The 20,151-nt window shown below is 46.6% G+C and overlaps 2 protein-coding genes across 7 annotated transcripts in view; both read right to left on the reverse strand.

The window, feature by feature from the left end:
• Nucleotides 1–978: 978 nt before the first annotated feature.
• ADIG (adipogenin) lies at nucleotides 979–7,002 on the reverse strand. The gene is given in 3 exon segments (XM_054573412.1): nucleotides 979–1,588; nucleotides 2,726–2,840; nucleotides 6,857–7,002. Coding segments are annotated over 3 exon segments (345 nt in total). The 5' UTR covers nucleotides 6,984–7,002; the 3' UTR covers nucleotides 979–1,485.
• Nucleotides 7,003–9,404: 2,402 nt separating this feature from the next.
• Nucleotides 9,405–20,151, reverse strand: part of RALGAPB (Ral GTPase activating protein non-catalytic subunit beta) — an 84,715-nt gene continuing 73,968 nt past the window's right edge. For all 6 annotated transcript variants that reach the window (XM_054573763.1, XM_054573762.1, XM_054573761.1 and 3 more), the window contains 5 exons: nucleotides 19,517–19,653; nucleotides 17,113–17,221; nucleotides 16,241–16,319; nucleotides 13,906–14,054; nucleotides 9,405–13,424 (listed from right to left, as the gene is read on the reverse strand). In XM_054573763.1, the coding sequence (XP_054429738.1) occupies nucleotides 13,231–13,424; nucleotides 13,906–14,054; nucleotides 16,241–16,319; nucleotides 17,113–17,221; nucleotides 19,517–19,653 (668 nt within the window). In that variant the 3' untranslated portion in view covers nucleotides 9,405–13,230. The remainder of the gene's footprint in view (nucleotides 13,425–13,905; nucleotides 14,055–16,240; nucleotides 16,320–17,112; nucleotides 17,222–19,516; nucleotides 19,654–20,151) is intronic.

Genomic DNA, 20,151 nt, shown 5'->3' on the forward strand with positions numbered 1-20,151 from the left:
TCAATGCCAGGAAAGCTCCCAGGAAAATGCAGCGTTGACAAAAGCTCATGAGCCAGAACAAAGCATGCGCAGAGAAAGGGGGGTGTGTGTGTATGTGTGTTAAGGGTGCACAGCGGGGCAAAGGCCAAGAGAAACAGGCCCTTTTAGGTACCCTCTTGGTGCCGCCTTTTGGTAAGACACCTTCACAACATCTGCAAACCAGCAATGCACAGAGCTTATATGCAACACTTTCTCCTTGCAGACTGTATCCCGTAGACAGAAGCATGCTTGTATGCAAAGAAGGTCAAGGGTGTTTCCTACAGCCTTGTTGGTTAAGAAGAGAACCTCACCCAGCAACTTCAGCCGGGCTCAGATCCCAACGGGTGGTGCTCTGCTCCCACGAGGAACCCGGACGTCCGCCCGCCCGGAGCCAGAGAGGCCTTTCAGCAGGGAGACTGCACGGTCCGATCTGAACTTTGGATGGACCCTTCCCACCAACAGGGCAGAAAGGGCAGAGCAGGGAGACTGGAGTCTGGGAGACCAGCTAATAAATCAGGCTCCACTCTCTCCCCTTTGGACAATTTAAAAGGCTTGCGGTGGCTGGTGGGTTGCGTGGTGAGAGAGAAAGGGGGCATGAAGGTGACACTTGGTGATTCCCAGGAGGACCGTCCCCTCTAGGATCCATCCCCCCTGCTGCCTCTGGGGTAGCCGGTGGGGGGGTGCAAGGACAGACTGGGATTTCCCCAGGAAGCCTCCCCTACATCTCCCCACAACATTCTACTCTGGAAAACAATTGGCCCAGCGGGTCAGGGTCAGGCTCTGGAGTCGCAGGGCTTAGGTTCAAATCCCACCTCCTTCATTAGGACTCAACAAATTACTTGACTACTCCGTGCCTCAGTTTCCCCATCTGTAAAACAGGAATAACCAACGACCCTACCTGATAAAATTCTTGTGAGGGTTAAAAAACAATAATGTGTATAAAGCACACAGAAAAGCGCCTGAGACACAGTATGTGCTCACTGAATGTGAACTATTCTTAAAATAACCAGGCATATGGTAGACACTGTAGATATTTATAAAGTCAATGGTATTAAAAACAATCTGAAGGCTAATCAAGGAGTGAGCTTGAAATGAAAAAAATGGAAGTTCAGAGCAGAATCCCCCAGCACAGATGGGAAGAAGGGTTGGGGGTCCCCAAATGGGGTCCAGATGGCTCAGGTCAGTGCCGGGTGGGGCCCAGGCCCCACGGCTTGTTGAATGAATGGACTTGGTCAGTCCCCGCACGTTCGTCATGGGCCCCCTGAGCTCAGGAAGCCCCCGTGTTCTTTAACAGGGACCCACACGCTGTGGCCCGGCCCTGCTGTAGGACCTCCTCCCAGTTCCTTTGGCCAACTTCTCCCTGGGTGACTACTTGTACCGTCTTCATAGACTTGGGCTCCTCCCCAGGGGCCTTGGAGAGCCTCCGGAGGCTGTGTGTCCACTGCTGGAGGGGACGAGGCAGGTGTCTCAGGGAAGCACCTCACTCGCCAACATCCTCTTTCCTCCCCAGCAAGCCTGTCCCATCCACTTTGGCCTTTGTCACTGCACAGCTGACTCCAGGAAAACCAAGCTGGGAACAAATTGCCGGTTGCATCTAGGGATGACAATGGGATGAGAGGAAGAGAGGGACAGATATGTCATGGGAGCGGGAAGGGCTCTATATAAATGGGACAGGGTCCCTGAGCAGAGTTTGAACATCTCCTTTTCCTACCCCATTAACTGTTCACAAACAGGACAGGCCGCATAAATTAGGGGGCCCATTAAAAATGAGCATGCAGGGCTCGTGTTAAAAATTATTAAAAATTTCAAGACAGCAGCAGCAGAGCATTAAACCAACCGTGGGCTCTTCTGAACATGGGACCTTGTGGGAACACACAAGTCATACCCCGTGAAGCCGGCCTTGTACACAGAACTCTGAGTGCACGCATGTGTGTGTGTCTGGGAAAGGCCCTCGACTGTCAAGGTCGTGACCCGGAAAGGTTAAGAATCACAGTAACTGAGGGTCCCTGCTTCTCAGCCCCACCTCCTTCCTGCACTCAGACAGGCAGGGCTCCACATTGCGACCCACGGGGCAGAGTAGGGGGTTAGTGACATGTCGCAGGGGCAGCCTTCGGAGCGGGACAGGCCGCGGTGGCGGAGAGACGTGGGTGCACGAGAGGTGGAGAATGGGGTGGGACTGGACGTGGGGTGGCAGGAAAAGAGAGGCACGAGGCTGACTCCCAGGAGTCAGCTGGACTAGTCAGAGGTAGAGCTGGTCATGGAGATGGAGGTCACGTGAGGTCACGTGCTGTGTTTTGCAGTGATGGGTTCAGCAAAGGGAACAAACGGTAACCCATTCCAGCCATGAAGAGCTGTCAAGCTCAGAGGGAAGACCGAGGGGATGTCTAGGGCAGAAGGGCGCCAGGCAGAGGGGACAGCCAGGGCACGGCCCCCGGGGAGCGGTGAGGGAGGTGAGGCCAAGAAGGAAGGACAGGGGGACGTTTGTAAGGAAGTTCTTCATGACAGGGGTGGCTGGCCCTCCAACAGGAAGGTCTCCAATGCAGTGAGGCAGAAGGTTCTCTGATGTGGCCAAGATGGCGAGCTCGCCAGTGGTGGAGGGAGCCAGCCCTCCCCGTGGCAGCTGCCCCAGGCTGTGGGCCAGCTCTGAGGCTCCCCTCCCCCCAACCCCACCTCCCTAAAAGGGCCTCACCTGGCAGAACAGGCTCACTGGCCAGGTCTCTCTTCCTCTTGGCTATGGAGTGTCCTGTGCCAGCGAAACTCAGCTGGGCCTCTGCTCCAGGGATCCCAATCAAAGCGTAAATCTGAGTCATTTTCCTCTGAATCTGTGGAGAGATAACACAAGGCCTCTTGGATGGTCACATCCTGTGTCCTATCCATTATCCAAAAGGAGCCCCCTGGCCGGCCTGGGCAAGCCTGCAGGCTTGTCTGAGGCCAAGGGCCAAGGCCCAGTGATGGCACATGGGACAGCGCTGAGACCTCTAGAAGACTTGAGGGCCTCGAATGGTAACCAGGGATCAAAAAAGGTTGTTCTGTAACTGAGAAAGTTGCCATATCCACCTACTAAACAGGGAAGACCCTAGAGGCCAGCAAACGACCTACCTGTACTGGGAACAATCCAGGGGAGGCCTGGAGGAGACACAAACCCAGCTACTCATTGGCCCGCCAGTCCATTCATTAGTAAATATCTGAGTGTGTACATACAATGGTTTCTGCTGCAGCACCGTTTTGTGGTAAAACATACACAAACAGTAAAACACCCTAGAAACCACATGCATGCACGTCTATCAGTGAGGTTTCTGGCTGACTAAGTGTGGCACAGTCACACCTCACAGAGACCTGGCCCATCCATCCAATGGAATGTCAGAACGCTACTAAAACAACTACATAGGTCTTTCCACTTATAGGACGTCTATGATGTGTTACAAGCAAGCTGTAGAGAAATGTATATGGTAGAACCTCTTTTTTTAAAATAAGAAAACAATGAACATGCCCTCCTTTTTTTTTTTTTTTTTTTAATGTATAGGTATCATTAATTAGGTGCATGAGCTCACTAACATGGTTAATGTAAGGTAAGAAAGGAGGGGGAACAGAGGAGGTCTATCCTTTTTCTTCCTACATATACTCTTATTTTACTGGCTGCAAGAAGTAAAGGAGGCTGGAGAAAACCCTTGGATTGTAGACCAAGAGCCGAAGACAGAAAAGACTGAGCTTCGATGTCCTCATCTGTAAAATGGGCACAACAGCCTTGTCTATAATGAGGGTTAACTGAAATAAGACATGTAAAATGGGCATTCGACAACGTTGACAGTTATGAGTTAAAAAATCAGCATAGTGGCTTGAGGTGACTGTTTTTCACTAGACATGGTGACTGTTTTCTGACCACATACTATGTGCCACGTCTTACATGTATGTTCTCATTTAATCCGAACAACTTCTTGGGGCAATGGCCTAGGTTGCTCATATTCTACAAAGAGGAAGGCTCTGAAAGGGGATGTCCAGCCCCCAGCCAGGAAGTGCTCAGCTGGGCTGGACTCAAACCTCCCTCCCGCTCCAGTCCTGTGAGCTTCCCCCTGGGTACGGCTGTTTGAGGTCAGGGACTTCAAAGGGAGCTTCGGAATTAACAACTCGCTCCAAGGACCAACCAGAGGGGCGGCCAGGGCCCTCAACAGGCATAGCCCATGGTGCCCGCTTCTGCTTCAGCCCTAAATCCATTTCTTTGGAAGTTTCCTCCTTTCTGCAAATTCCCTTCAAATCACAAAAGAAATGTCCTCAGCAGAGCATTTTCATCTTGAAGGGCACATCAGGCTTTGTCCCCTCTCCCTCTACCATGGCAGGGGATTAATGCTGTCCCTATGGCTCAGCTGTCCACAATCACTTCTTGTGCCCCAGTCTCACCAGGGAGCTTCCTTTTCTACCCACTCTCTCCTCTCGCAACCTGGGAAATTGCCTCCTCATTGGCCACGTTGGCCACATTGGCCACGTTGGCCGCGTTGGTCGCATGGCGGGCTGCTCAGCCCTCTGCCTCCTAGGCCGGGAAACTGCCCTGCGGAGCCTGCCAGGCAGACAGCGTGGGGAGGGGGAATCAGAGCTACTCTTGCCCGCTTTTCACTGGATTCCAGGCCAAACCGACTCCAATAAAAAGATCCACAGTGGCTAGAAAACCACACGCTAGGGTGTTGCAAGCTCCAGTCCCCCAGACCCTGGATTTGGGTCAGTTCCCGGCACAAGGATGGAACAGACGCAATAATCCTGAGAGTGCCCAGAAGACAGGGACCCTGAAGGAGGGACACCCCATCACTTTAGGGATTTCTGTTCATCACGAAATTAACAAAAGCACTTATTTCTTAGTGGTACGTGAGGAGTCAGTGGGTCAACAGCCTCCAGGCGAAAGCGCAAGAAGGGGTGGGCAGGGCAGGCTGTGGGGGGCTTAGAGCAGGGCCTCCAGGGAGAATGAGTCACCGGCAGGGGTGAGTGCCTTAGACCTCAGGGCAGGCGTCCCTCCCCCTTCCAGAGAAGCCATCCAAAGCCGCTCCTACGCTCCGCCTACCTTGACAAAACCACGCTGACTAGATTCTCTCTCAGCCTGCAAGCACCTACTATGTGCCATGTGTGTACACACACTACGTGCTCTGCCCTTCATGTGCAGCTCTCTAAAAGGGCAGGGACCATTATCATCTCCATTTTGTAGATGAGAAAACTAAGGCTCAGGGGGCACTTGTCCAAAGTCGCACAGCTGGTAGGTGCCAGGGCCAGGATCTGACACAAGACAGTGGGCCCGCTTAAGTATTCCACAGGTGCGTGACCCCGGGCGGGTTTCTCCTCCTCTCCAAGCCTGTTTCCTCAACTGCACAGTAAGGATTGCTTCACAGGGTTATTCTGAGGGCTAAATGAAATAATACACATCAAGTATTGAACACAAGTCCTCGTACCAACACAGTGTTTAAAAAGACTTAGCTGTTATTATGAACTATGAAGGGGCAAGGCTGAAAGCTGGGCCCACGTCCCCTGGACTCCAGGCAGCTCGCCTTTATAGCCACTGCACAGACAAATGCTCCGACGTCCACCAGCCACCGGCTTGGTGCCGAAGATGTGCTCCTCAGGGAGGGCTGTGGTCCACCCTGGAAATGAGGAGATCGCATTTTAAACGCTTTCTAAAAGCTCTCACTAGGCCCTGGCTGGTGTGGCTCAACAGACTGAGCATTGGCCTGTAAACCAAAAGGTCAGCAGTTCGAGTCCTGGTCAGGGCACAAGCCCGGGTTATGGGCCAGGTCCCAGGTTGGGGGCATGTGAGAAGCAACTGGTCAATGTATCTCTCACATGGATGTTTCTCTCCCTCTCTTTCTCCTTTTCTTCCCCTCTCTCTAAAAATATATAAATAAAATATTTATATAATGTTATTATTTATATAATAAAATATTATTATAAAAATAATAAATGAATAAAAGCTCTCCCCAGGAACTTCCCATAATTACACCATGACCAGCCCCCACATTTGAAGTCATGGGGCGGGTTAGTGGGTGAACTGCTCACCCCGTCTTAACGCCCTGTCACCAGAGGTGGCAGCACACTCAGTGCCCTCCCCACCTGCCCAGTTGGCCAAAGTTTATGGGGCTGAGGAGCAGGGGGTGGGAGGACAAGCTAACCGCAGGCAGAGGACCAGGGGCACAGGACGCCTGATGAGCAGAGTGTCATTCCTGCCACGTAGCCACGGCTGCATCCCTGCCCACTGGCCCCCAACTTCCCAATGGCCAGCGCCACGCCGCATGCTGAGCCAGGATGGACGTCAGCCCGCTTCAGCGATCCTGCGTCCCAGAGAAACCCAGGTCCTCCCTGATGTGCGGTCTGGGCAGAGAAGGGTGAGCGGGTCCTCGGGCACCTGATCAATGCCGAAGGCTGCCATCCCCCACTGGGCAAGCTGTTTACCACACAAAAGCCCTGAGCTGAGGGCGTCAGAGAAACTGAAATCCCGCCCATCCTCTGCTCACTGAGCCTTGTGGCCTGGCTGCATTCACAGAAAGGGGCACCTTTTCCCAATTCACCTGCCCGGAGGGGCCACCGCTTTCCAGGAGCCAGTGCTAGCACCGATGACCTTATGTGCAGGCAATGGCCCTGAGGGGACACAGGCACGCACACTAATCTGCTTCCCAGTCAAGCTTGGGGATTCACTCTTGGCCTCTAGGTTAAGAAACTCTAAACCACCCAGGAAGTGCTTTTCTCTTCCAGATGACCACTTGGCAGATGAGCCTGCAGCGAAAACGCCCAGAGGAAGCCCTGCTCTGCACTGGTTTCAGGACCCCCTGCCCAGCTCCAGGGTTAGGGCCCAGCCTGGACAGCTCACCTTGGCTAAGCAAGAAGCGAAACCAGACGATCAACAAGAACAACAGCAGGGCCACGGGCAGGCCGAGCCAGAACACCAGGAAAGAAAATGTGAGGTCGTTGACCAGCGGCACCAGAGGGTACTTCATGGTGTGTGTGTGGCTAAGCCGGGCCAGCCTGAGCTCAGCTGACCGAGCTGCCCTGGGGATCTGGTGGGCTGGGCCACACTCTGCTCTCAAACCAATTGTGACTGAGCTGGTGATGTCGTAACAAGGAAGTCACAGTGTCCTTCAGGCCAAGGGAGGGCTGTTTCGGATGAATGGTCAGGAGCTGGGGCAGTGAGAATAAAGCCCAGGCTGTATGAAGTCCAAGCGGGCCTGGGTGTGAACCGCCCTAAGTTGCTGTTGGGTTGATGTGCCGTCTCCCTGATCCTCCTGCAGGATGGAAATAATTCTCACCTCCCCCAGCTGCTGAAAGTTAGAAAAGTAAGTGCTGGGATGAGCCTTGCACCCAGCGGGTAGGGGAGTGGTCACGTATTTGAGGTCACAGATTCTTCCAGGAGTGAGCCGGGTCCCCAGTCCCAAAATTCCAGCTCCATGTGCCCACGTTTACACTTTGTGGGAGTGGCGGGGACTGTGTAAACCGGATGGAGCGTGGTACCTCTAAAGCTGGCAGCTGTCACAGCTCCAGCCAGTAACTAATGTGTGGCCAACGCAGGATCAGTGCAGCCAGCTCCCCTGACTTCCAAGAGAGCCAAAACATTGGAATTTTTATGTGCAGTCTCCCAATTTAAAAATATTGAATCAAACATTAAAATACTGTTGGCTAAAGGAAACAAGTCTAGTGGGCCAGGTTGGGTCACTGCCATTTAAAAGCTTTCTGACACATAGTAGGCCCCCGGCAAATGATTATTATTTAATCTGGAAGCTTTGGTATCTCTCGTTATTAGGGTTTTCAGTGAAGGGCTTCTAAGGCTTTAACCTTCTTCCTGTGTCTCCTAAGCGGGCAGAATACTCCCAAATGCCATTCTTATCTCCTCCCACCTCACCTCTCGTTCATTTGTTCATTCATTCATTCGTTGATTCATGAAGTAGTTAGTAAACCTCCACATGCCAGGCCCTGTGGCAGGAAGGGGGCTCTGCACGTCCCAGTGCTCGGCAGCCTCCGAGCGGGGGCCTGACGGGTGTGGGAGGTCAACGCGAGTGGCTGCTGCTTGTGGAGGGAGGAAGCATGGTATGATCCACAGGGGTCCTCGGCCCATCTGCCTCAGTCACTGACAGAAGGGGGGAGGGGGTACTTAGGAAACATGGCAATTTCCATGCCCACCCTGTTCTAAGTCAGAACCTCCGGGGGATGGGGCTTGGAACTCAGCACATTAATAATGCGCAAGCCGTCTGATGCAGACTTGATTTTGAGACGAGTGCAGGTTGGGAAGCTGGCAGACCCAGTCCCAGGCTAGGGCAGCAGCTGCATGAAGTGGGTGGTAGACCTCGAGGGAGACATGGGGTGGAAGGACCCCCTTCCTGGGAAGCCACCAGCCTGGGAGAAGGGCAGGTGGGGCCAGCCGCAGTACACGTAAGGGACAAGAGGGGAGAGCTGGCGCTTGAAGAGTGTGTTTAGAGGGAGTCTCAGCCCCCACTGTGGCATGACCAGAGTCCCTAGAAGAGGAGGTCTGGGCTGGTGGTATTAGAATGTGCATCCAAGAAGCGCAGTGCCCTGGTGTGCCGTGCCACTCAAGGCCTGGAGGCCCGGAGGCCAAGGCCAGAAGCTATGTGGCCTGGATGGGGGGTGATTTCTTGGCACTGGGTCCTGAAGGGCCTGGGGTCAGAAAGAGTGAACAGCACAGGTGGAAAAGGCTTGAACACATATTTCCTTGCCAAGTCCCCAAACTGGACGGACCACTGTGCCATCAGCCCAGGGAGAAGCTCTTCCTGGCCACCAGAGCCCACCGGAGGGCCTGTGGTGGGCAGGCAGAGCAGGTGCTGACACGCAGCTGCAGGGGACGCAGGGGACGCAGCTCCCAGGCGCCGTTCAGGGGGCTGCACACTAACTTCACGTGGAATCAGTGCCAGGCTGGAGAGGGCGGCTCTCGGCAAAGCCACCCATCGCTGTCTCAAGTGGTAGTCATCTGCCATAGGTCATCTAGGCATTAAGGTGCCTATCTGGTCCCATGGAACCTGCGCAGCCCACCCTGCTCTAAGGGCGAGTCGGGGGCGACCTCCCCTGCATTCCTCCCCTTTCCAGACTGGCCGGCCTGGCAAAGCTCAGCTCCCGGCAGGCACAGAGCACAGTGGGCGTTGCTGAGCTCCCTTGGCGACCACTGCCTCTGTTGGCAGTGCTTCCGTTACACAAGCTCCTGCCAGCATGGGATGCCAGACAGGTTTACGTATTTGGAGTACATGATGAAACTTTACAAAGCCAGGGCAAACCCACAGCTCCAAGTTATGGAGGGCAGCCGAAGCAGAACAGAGCCCCCTGGAAAGAGTAAACCAGGAACACACACAGGAGCCAAAGCCGCAGCCTGGGACCAAAAGCATACACGACGTTAAGCAGATAAGAATCTCCTTAAAATTTAATTGACTAAATGTATTACATTCAATATTCCATGGGTTTCTTCTGGACAAAGGGTCGGCATAAATACAAACAAGCCTCTGGGCCTTCTTCCCTAACCAACGAAAACACAGGAGGCGAGGGGACACGGGGACACCTTCATATTTACATTTTGCCTTTACTTTACAGTTCAGTGCCAGAAATATTTACAGAAAATACAATAAGAAAAAGATCATGTCTTGGCAACATACCGAAATTCATACAAATTGTATATATGACTTCAAGCAAATAATGATACTGCTTATTTTTTAGCCACAACTGCCAAGCCCTTCGGAGGAGAAAGATGTTCTTGGTCACTGCAAGAGACAAGGACTTGGGAAACTTGGTTTGCTTCAACAAATATTTATTGGGCGCCTACTATATGCAAGGCACTGTGGAATCCCAAATTTTACCTTTTCCCTCACCATTAAAAAAAGAGAAAAGCATCTGGAGAACATGAGTTGCAACTCTGAGAAAAACACTATACAGTACATGGCTTCTTTAGCTACCGAGAACGCCGTCTGACTCCACGCGGAGCGGGTGGACCACCTCCAATCTCTCTCTCTCAGGAAAAGAGGCTGTCATGGAAATCCTAAAACAGACCACCTAATGCAACTGATCATTTCATGTAAACATAGAAATCAACTCTTTTTAGGAAGCTGTAACCTGAATGGCTTTTCAAATGCTGAACGGAGAACTTCTGCCAGCAAGAGCGTCGAATGACCTCTGTGACACTTTTCACTGACTGCCGCATGTGCCCTGGTGCAAGGCTGACTCCCACTTTGGGTAATGTCCCGCCTTCCAGTAGAAATAGATACTCTTGAAGAGTCTGCCTCTCTAAATAGTGGCCTGCAGAACCTGACAAATATTTCCTTAGTGTCTGCAGAAGTAGCCATTCGTGAAGACCTCACGACATCACTGCCAGATACAGGTTTTTGTGTTTGAGTCCAGAGGAGAATGGGCTGCCCTGAAATAGAGGACCTGGGAATGGAGGACGGGGGGGTGGGCGTGTGTGTGTTGGGGGTGTGTGTGTGTGTGTAGGGCCGCTGGGCAGGAAGTGGGGAGGGGACTTAGGAGGAAGCACTGGACAAAAGGGGGAGTTGGCTGAACAAGGAAAGGGTTAAAAAGGCAAAAGCCCTGTCCCTGTCTTCAGTGCCCCCAGTGAGAGGAGGAGGAAAGCCCCATCCACCAAGTGTGAGCTAGATGGAGGGACTGTCTGCCTGTCCCTTGGGTAACGCTTTCCTTGTCACTGAATGTCATGTTCATCCACCTCCCAGTGCACTTGTCACACGCACGAACTAAACTGTTTAAGCCACAGATCCGAGCGGTCCCAGCTCCCCACAAAGGTTATGAACACATGCTGGCAAACTTAACTAGTGGACTTCTAAAAATTGTTACTAGAAATTAAATATGCTCTTCTGCATTAATTCTACTCAAAGTGACTTTTAACAAAGGCAGCTGGGTGAACTTGGGGACCGTGACCTCAAATCTGTAATACTAATGAAAGGTACAAGGGTTCTCACCACACTTCCTTCGTAGACAGATGTTACACTGAGCAGAAGGAACCAGCACCTGACGAGGTCTGTGTACCCCGTACTGTCTGCACCTTCCATACTGGGGCTTCGTGCCTTGGGGGCTGCACAGTCCTGAATCCATCCCTCCTTCCCGGGGAGACCACCAAGTCTTTCAGATCACAAATCTCATTCAACACGGTTGTTTGCCTACCGGAGACATTCGAATTACAAAGACTTGCCAGAAATTACAGCAAACTGAAGGATCAGGAAGCCCAGCCCCCAACATGTACACCATAGGACATTTTGCTGACAGTAAAACTAAGCCAAAGGTAAAAGTTTTATCTGAAAAGTCACATGGAGGAAGTACACCTACATCAGCTATTTTTAACCTCTGCAATGTTATAAGCTGCACATCAATTTATAGCCTTCCTTGTTCACAACCACTAGAATTTAAGGGCCCATTTGTCCCTTGAACCATCCATCCGGAACTTCCATGACAGTTGTGAAACTTCACTTTATACCTGCTGAGCTACTACAACATTTTTAGGCTACAACTTCCTAAACTTCATCAGCATACATACACTTCCCCCATGCTACCATCTGGAAACATCAATTTATTGCCCATTTTATAAAGAAAATCAATTACTGAATAACATATCCTGAATGGAAACTGGAGTCATAGAAGGTGGAGGTTATGTTTACCTGAGCTTAAAACAAACATGAAGAAAAAATTACAGCAAACTTAAAACCAAGAGTCACTATGCCCACATTTCTTGCTCAAAGATGACAAAATACATACTTCTGGAACAAAAATATCTATCTGCACATGGAATTAGGCCCTACACACTATCCCCCACCCCCTAATTAAACTAACAAAACATCAAACAGACCATTGTAGCTCTGACCTACAGAATCTACTGACATCAGAGTTCAAGTGTGAAATCACCTCTTATACAACTGTGATCATTCTTCTTTGGACTTTAAATGTTCACTTATTTTTGTAACATAAAATGATCTTAATAAAGAAGAAAGCACGTAAGAATAGGAGAAATGAGCATTGTCTACTCTAGTAGTGTAACAGGAATCCTTGTAAGGATGTTCTGGGTCTGGCCACCACAAAACATTTAACCCTGGCAGAAAAGTAGCAGCGAGGTAACAAAAGTATTTCCAAAACCCAGGCTGGGATCTGTTGTGCCTTCAGCTGGCAAAGTCCAGAAAACATGACAACAGCCATTTCTAACAGCAGCCACCCAAGGAGGTGGTCATTAATGTCTGTCAATCGTGATGAAATCCAGTAGCTCTCTGGGAGAGATCTGAATTAGTAGCGATGAGAGGCTATTTCCTGAACCCCAAATTAGAATCCTTCATAAACTACTGCAGTCTCCTGCTTGGTCCTGAAATAAGAGCCAATGGATAAAACCAAATAATTTTCAGCCCTTTTTGTGAATTTACATTTCTTACTATTTACCAAGAAACTGTCAAGGAACCACCAATGTTTAACCTGTTGTTATGTCACCAAGCTCGACAACACCGGAGAGTGGAGGCATCGCTGCCGTCTTCCAACTTTGGACTCCACAGGCTCCGCCAATACCCCATTCGAGGCCAGGACCACGCCTCCCTTCCAGGCCTGTTCCTGGGCAGCCCAGAAACGGAGGCCTTCAGACAGGTCGGTTCAGTGATAACTTTTTGAAATGTGGAGAGAAAATATGAAAGATTTTAATGCCAGGCTTCTTAGCTGAGCAAAACCACGTCCTTGTCTGTCAGCTGGACGCTGGATGACAGCGGGAGGACAATGGACCTCTGGTGAGCAGGACGCTGGGGTTTCTTCCCTTCTCCGTGCCGTCACCGCAAGGCTTTCAAGGTCCTGAAGATTCTGAGACAGATTTTAATTTTGAACATAACCTCCTAAAAAGTGAGGTATACAACTAACTTCAACTTCTAATTTGTAAATTTGATACTACCAACACACGTGTTTAACTGAGATGCATAAAAGCCTTTCTCCTCAAAAGGCTCAGATTTAACTAAAACTGTCACTTTCAAAAGTAAGTTTATGGCTAAAATGTATATCATCATGACCAGCAGGAATATGATTTTGTCTGGGAGCCCATTTCTCTAGGAAGCCGGAAGTCTTCTATCAAATGGGTTTAAATGTGTTTCTTCTATTCTGGTGATTAAACAGTAAGCTCTTGGGGAGTGATTTCTTTTTATTTTTACAGTGATCACCTATCAAATTGTTTCGTTTTGATATTATAGCCCCAAACTGGAGTTCAAGAGTCTGAGACAGTTCAAAAGTCTAGGAACTACAGTTCTTGAGTCCAACCTCCTGGAAAAGTGAAGTATAAAACTCTGGCTCCAACTGTTTGTTCCGGTACTTGTTGACAATGTCGGTGATTTTCTGTTTCCGGCGGACGTGTGGTGGACTGTAGGAGTCACTCTCCAGCCTCTTTCTTCTACAAATATTAATTACCGTCTGCCTCACCAGAAAACCTTGAAAACAGAGGGTTTTAAAACAATGTGAATAACCAGTCAGCTAGGTGAACTCTCCGTACTGAAGTGAACTATTTCCTATAAACTCAAATTATATCTTCCCATTCGCAAAACTCTCCCTTCCCCAGAGAGCTAGAGAGCACTCAACCAAGATAAAACTGTCACAAGAAACAACGACAAGGAAAAACAGACTCAAAATCTGATCTGACAAACCAGTTCCCGCCCTGGATTACAAACAGTTGCCTTCCTTTTTCAATACTGGAAATTTGTGAATTATAGTTCTACTCACACTTACTAGATTAAGCACCATTCAAAAGAGAACAAAGCATGCTTCCTTTTGAAGAAGACCATAGTTTTTTTACATGTAGGCACTATTAAGTAATATCCCCATTTCCTTATTTCTACTTCTTTTTGGCTCATAAAAACATTATAGAAAAAAAGAAAGAAACCATAAGCCTGTAGCTGCATGCGAGGGCCTTACCGAGTGCTCGTCTGCTGACAATCATCCCATCCACAAGAGGGATGACCATGTTAAATTTTCCAGTGGCTCCTTGAATTTTTATTCGGAATAATCCAGTGTTTAAAGGGTGAATGAAGATGACAGGAACTTCTTTTTCAAGAGTGGTAGATCTTAAGAAAAGAAACTCTTTTTACCCAAGTAGTCAAGTGCAGAAGTCCCTCATATATAAGAACACCAAGTGGACTTGTTGCCAGGAAGTGTCTGAGAAGAGTCAAGGGGTCAGCCTGCTGAGTCTTTCTCCTGGGAGCCCCTGGTGAAGCCTCCTTCCAACACCTGACCCTAAGCACCCATCACTGCGGTCAGGCCTTTTAAGCTGACAAAAACAGCACTAAAAATGTGCTTAGAAATCCACTGGGGAAAGGGGTGAAAAGAAAAGGCCAGAGGAATCTCTTGTGAGGAGCTACAAACCTAGCAAACAGCCATGGGACTTTGGCTTAGTGCCTCCTTCTTGTAGGGAACTAAAGTGGAGCTGACCTGAGTGCAGAAAATTCCATTACAGTCAACGCTGGCAGATCTCAGAGCAAAAGTGGGACCCACTATGGAAACCCCTGATATAATTTTTTTAGGGGTTGGGGATGGAAGTTGGGAGGACCTCCTCAGCAGAGGTGGTAAGTGGCCACGTATTGGCAGAGCCAAAGCCATCCAAACCTCTGAACAGGGAAAAGGGTGCTAAGGTCAGCAATGATGCCTTGGAAGGGTGAGTTACATATCACGTGCCACGGACATTCCAGTGCATCTAGAGGTACCTGTGTGGCTCTGTGATGCTACATGTCAGGGTTGTTTCTTTTGTTTGTTTTTGCAACACAGTGAGCTTTTCTTCAATATAAGTGAAGTGACTTTGGCCAAAGCAACAGTGAATCAACTTTTCAAAACATTAAATATCAATCCTATACTAATTCTATCCCCAAGACAAATTCTAAACTTCGCTAATCTACAAATTAAATGTAAATTGTCTAATCATATTAAAACTTTTGACCTAAAGAAATTAAAACAAAAAAAAGTATAACAAACTTAAACTTTCTCTTTTGAACTAGTTCTAGAAAAGCCCATCTCATGAAAACTATTTTAATCTCTTCAGCGAGTGTGTGTCATGGAGGAAAAAAAATAAAATGAGCGTTGTTCTGAATTAAAAATATCTGAAGGAATTAACACCAGATGCAAGGTCCTGGAGTAGATTCTGGTTTGAACAAACTAGCAATAAAGGATGTTTGAGGAAAAATAGAGAAATTTGAATATAAACCAGTTACTAGATGGAATTAAGGAATTCTTACTAACTTTATTATTATGATAATGTTATATTTATCTACTTAAAGAGTGTTCTAATTTTTAAATGTAAACTGATGACATAACATTAGGATATCTCTAAATTGCTTTAAAATACTTTGACATAAAAAACACAAAATTTTAATAATGACTTGCCCTCTTCTAGAAATTTTAAAATATAATAATGTTAAGTCCAATATGTTTATTGGCTTCATTTCTACAACAATAATCTAACAATGTGGGCTTAAATTCACTTTACATGCAATACAAACCAGACCATGTAACTAGACGAAACTGACTCAAAGTTACAATATCAAGTTCAGCCTGACATCAAGGGTAGCTCTGTGAGATGGGCAAGATCATGTTAGAATTTTGATTTGGATTATCTCCTTCATTTACTGAATGTGTGATGAGGAGGAATAACCTCTATGAGCCTGTTTTACTCCATCTGTAAAATGAAGATGGTACTTTTACCCTTGGAGCTATTTTATTTAAAAGTATGTGTTTAAACCAAAAAGAGGTAATCAAAAAGCCTTGAAACTATAAAACCTATATATAAACATCGTGACTATTCTTGCAATCATATTATTTCCTTTGTATACTTTTGGTGCATGGGCAGATAAAATAGAAGTCTTAACTTTTTAATCAAGTTGAAATGCTTTCACATTAAATAGCTCATGTGATGAAGATATACTGCTATGTATCTAGAATGTTTTGACCAATTTAATTCCATTATTTCTATCTAATATTGCTACCCTATTATCACAGTCTCCATTAATACTTAACTGCCTTCACATTTCTATTTGTCTTTTTACTGCAGATAAATGTAAAACAGCAATTATGCCATTTAAAAATCCCATTAATTTAATCACCATTTGTTCCTTTGATATTCTCCCCCTAATTGTTTATTATTGCCATTATCCCTTTTGTTTCATAAGTCTTTCTTGATTAAACTGCAATCGATATATTTTCAAAAATCGGGTTCTCTATGCTGAACGACATGCTGATAAACTTCAAGCAAGTAAGAGTATACCTCAGAGAAGTGCTACTATTTGCAGTAGTTTCCACACCAGTACTGATTTCTGTCATCAGATCTGAGAGGGGAAAGTTTTCTGGAAAAAAATAACAGCATCACAATTAGTATCTCCCTCCTATTTCCCAAACAATAGGAAACCTAATTTACTCATCTCTTTACACAAGCAGGCAACAAATATTGGACTATGCTGTCTTATAACATGTAATTTTAACTATTCCTCACAGATAAAAAAAATTCTCCCAAGACCTATTTTTGCTAAGTGCCTCTAAGGCAGAGAGTTTGAGAACATGAGCTGTAGGCTTTGAGGGCACGGAAAGAGTTTTGGAGGTGCTGGGAAGCAACTATCACACTTTCCCACAAAGTCTGAGCTGGATGAGATTCTAAGCTAAATATGCATTTCTAAAGTCCTTTGGTTGCTTATCTAAAAGTCCTGAAGAAGTTATCCGCAGATGAATTCGTAAGGACAAATTAACCTTTAAACTAAAACCAGACAGCAGGGCTCCTTGGAAGAAGGTGAGGGAAGTTACACCCCTTCCCCAAGGTCCTGGGGTGAGTAGGACCACCTGGCAACAAGCCATTAACTATCATACCCAGCACACCTAAAGACTGTATATTCACTCATCTCATCAAACCACCACAGCTATGAACTAAGCGCCATGCGTGTCTCTGCTTAACGGGTGAACCCCCTAAGCTTCAGGAAGCTGAGCAGTGGAGCTGAGATGCAGACCCAGGCCTGCTGAGTTCCAGTCCCCGCTCCTGGCTGCCACACCATGCCTGTGCTGCCACCACTCCCTTCAGACACTTTGTAAGCAAGTCGTTGTCATTCAGTTCTAATTTTATTTATAGACAAAGTCCTTATCATATAGTACCTATATCATCATAGCGTTCCACCCAGACTACAGAAACTCTTGTCTCAGGTCCAAGAGGAGGCACGGGGCGGCCTTGAGGCAGCTTCTTCATTCTGGAACCGGGACTGAGCTATATGAAGCAGAGAAAAAAAGAAAAGGAGAGAAAAAAACAAATGAAACACAAACAACTGGCTTAGTAAGTCTATAACCATGCAGTCATCAGAGCTGCACAGGGACACAGGGACCAGGTCATGGGAAATCAGGTCAGGAAAAAAGTGTGAAAGACATCAGCAAACAAGCTCTTCTTTGGCGTCTCTCTTTATCAAGTCTCAACCTAGAACAAGGAAATGAAGGCCTAACATCCTCAAAGGAAATAAGGTATATTGTAATGGACAACTAACAACGGAACAATTATAATCGTCATTAATAAAAATAAAATTTACAGGCAATTTCTTAATGAGCACTTAAAAGGATTTGTGCCCCTCTATATAGCCAGAAAGCAGTATACTTTCCTCTTCAAGGCAACATCATAATTTGTCTGCAGATCCTTATCTCTTAAATCTCCCACCAGCAAGTTATTCCTAGTTTTCAGACCAACTGTAACTGAGCCCCCCCATTCCTTTTTCTTGCCAGCAGAAAGGGGAAAAAAATGTTGCTTAGGTCTTCACAATCACACAGTTTGCTAGGGCTTCCCTGCCCACCCAATCAGCTTTAAGTTCCTTTGAAAGGCTAGCAGGACTAGGAGGCCCCCCTTAAGCAAACCTGGCACTCGGAGCCCCATCACTTTCAGGTCAGGCATCAGACCCACGTTTATGCTAAAACCTTAAACAAAGCTATGTTTATGAGTCAGAAGGGGAAATCCCATACTGAAGTTGAATTTTAAAAACAACTACACTTGTAAACACAAAAGTATACAAGTCTTAAAAGGATGACCAGAGACCTTGGCAATTTCCCCAAATTCTTGTTTCTATTATGACATTCACAGAAAACGAGTGACCAAGAGATTTCCCCCAAACTAGAGACAGAGATCCAGCCACACTCAGGGACTATTTGCTTAGCACTGTGGCTCCTAACCAGTTTTCAATCTCTGACATCCTCCGCTGACTTCCAGCCCTGGATGTAAAAGGCCCCTGTGATTAGGGCAAGCCTACCTGGATGATCCCCCTTTCGATGAACTCAAAGTACCCTTCATTACATCCACTAAACCCCTTTGCCATAAAATGTAACATAATCACAGCCTATCTCATCATATTCACAAGTCCCACCCACATGCAAGGGGATGACATTACACAAGAGTAAGACTCACTGAGGGTCATCTGAGAATCCTGCCTAGTACATTTTTTCCTGCAACCGTGCTAAACTGCTTTTCTGCATCTATTTAGATAAGGATTTTTGTTTTAGTTTATTAATTGCAAAGTATGTGATAAATAAAAAAAAGTGGTTTAAGAGTTGTCATTCTTTGGATTTTAAGGAGTAACTATGCTGGCATTCAGAAAATGAGTACAAGGACTATTAATCAGATCTGGCTAAAATCCTGCATTACCGTCCAACACAGACTTAATTCATCTCCCAACTATATTCTGTGAAACTTTTTAAATATAGCAACTCCTGATTTTTAAAAACCAGTCTACTTCAGAGAGTCCTATACAACTTTTTTGCCTAAATCAATTTTAAGGGTGAAAACCTCTCCCATATACTTTAAGCATATACTTCTGTTAAAAATAATTTCACTGTGGAAGGAGCGAAATTAAAATCTTTACAATGGAAGGATGGCTTCAGTCAAGTTTATACTTCTTTTATCTTTTTAATTTATTTTCACTCAATCTTCTTACACTCAGGAACTGATCCTGTACTTTTGCTATCACTTACTCAGTCACTTTCCAGTAAGGGTTAAGAGGTGACATGAAGGGAAAACACAGAAAAAGATAAAACATCCACTGACAAGGTAAGAAAACAGTAAAAAAGCAAAATGCTCTCTTCTTGTAGTAGCTACTGTGTGGCTGACTCAGTGTATTCATTCATGCACTGGGCTATTCTCCAAACTGCTACCACTTGTACTTAGCCAGACTTGTTCGCGTTGGATGTTGCATGATTAAAGATGTGAAATGTAGAGCCACTGCTGTAGCTTTAGTGGATATTTATGGAACCAAACAAAAACCTAGGCTTGAGAAGGAATGGGTGAGAGAACCAAGCATGGTACCAGAATGGCTAAATCAAGGAAAACAACAAAGGCTGTCTTGGAGTCTTAGAACTATTTGTTGCAAGCTGAAAAAAGAACACAGAATTTGCTTTTTAAAAAATGAAGGCCCTAATGAATCAGTACAGTTACAATTACTCTCTGGGTTAAAGTTACAAGCTTTTCAGGCATGATTCTATAATTATCCCCACTATAAATTTTTGGAGATCTATCAAAAAAGTGACTTACCCTCTGTGAGGAATTGAGATTGTCTGTGTGATTAGGGAAAAGCTCAAGTGTCAGGGACGGCTGTTTCAGAATTCCTGGCATAAGATCCATATTTAAATCACTATCTTGATCGGAGATGTTACTTTCCAATGAATCAGCTACGGGATACAGAAAAAAAAAATTATTATACCTACTACTTGTTTGAAGCAAAAGTGTGCAACCTGATTAGGCTAACAGTCTAACCCGAGTCACTAAGCACAACATTACTTCTACAGCAGGGGTTGGCACACTTTTTCTATAAAGGATCAAGTAATAAATATTTTAGGCTTTGCTCGCTGTACAGGCCTCTATTATATATTCTTCTCTGTATTTTAATTACAACCCTTTCAAAATGTAAAAACTGCTCTTGACAATATGATTTTAGACCGTGTGCTGTAGTTTGCTGGCTATTTGCCCTACAGGACAAATGAGGTAAGACTTGAAAATATTTGACTTCACAGATGTAAAATATAATAAAAACCATGCATTAGTCTCCGAATTATCCTGATTACATATTCAATCACGTGGCATGGTGCCAAGCAACTCTGGGGCATCGCAAAACTACAGATGACCTAATCTCTGTGATGAAGGAGTGACCTGGTTGGAGACAAAGCACA

This window comes from Pteronotus mesoamericanus, unplaced genomic scaffold (assembly GCF_021234165.1).
Source record: "Pteronotus mesoamericanus isolate MK-2021 breed Mesoamerican mustached bat unplaced genomic scaffold, CSHL_Meso_final contig_25, whole genome shotgun sequence".
Classification (NCBI taxonomy): Eukaryota; Metazoa; Chordata; class Mammalia; order Chiroptera; family Mormoopidae; genus Pteronotus; species Pteronotus mesoamericanus.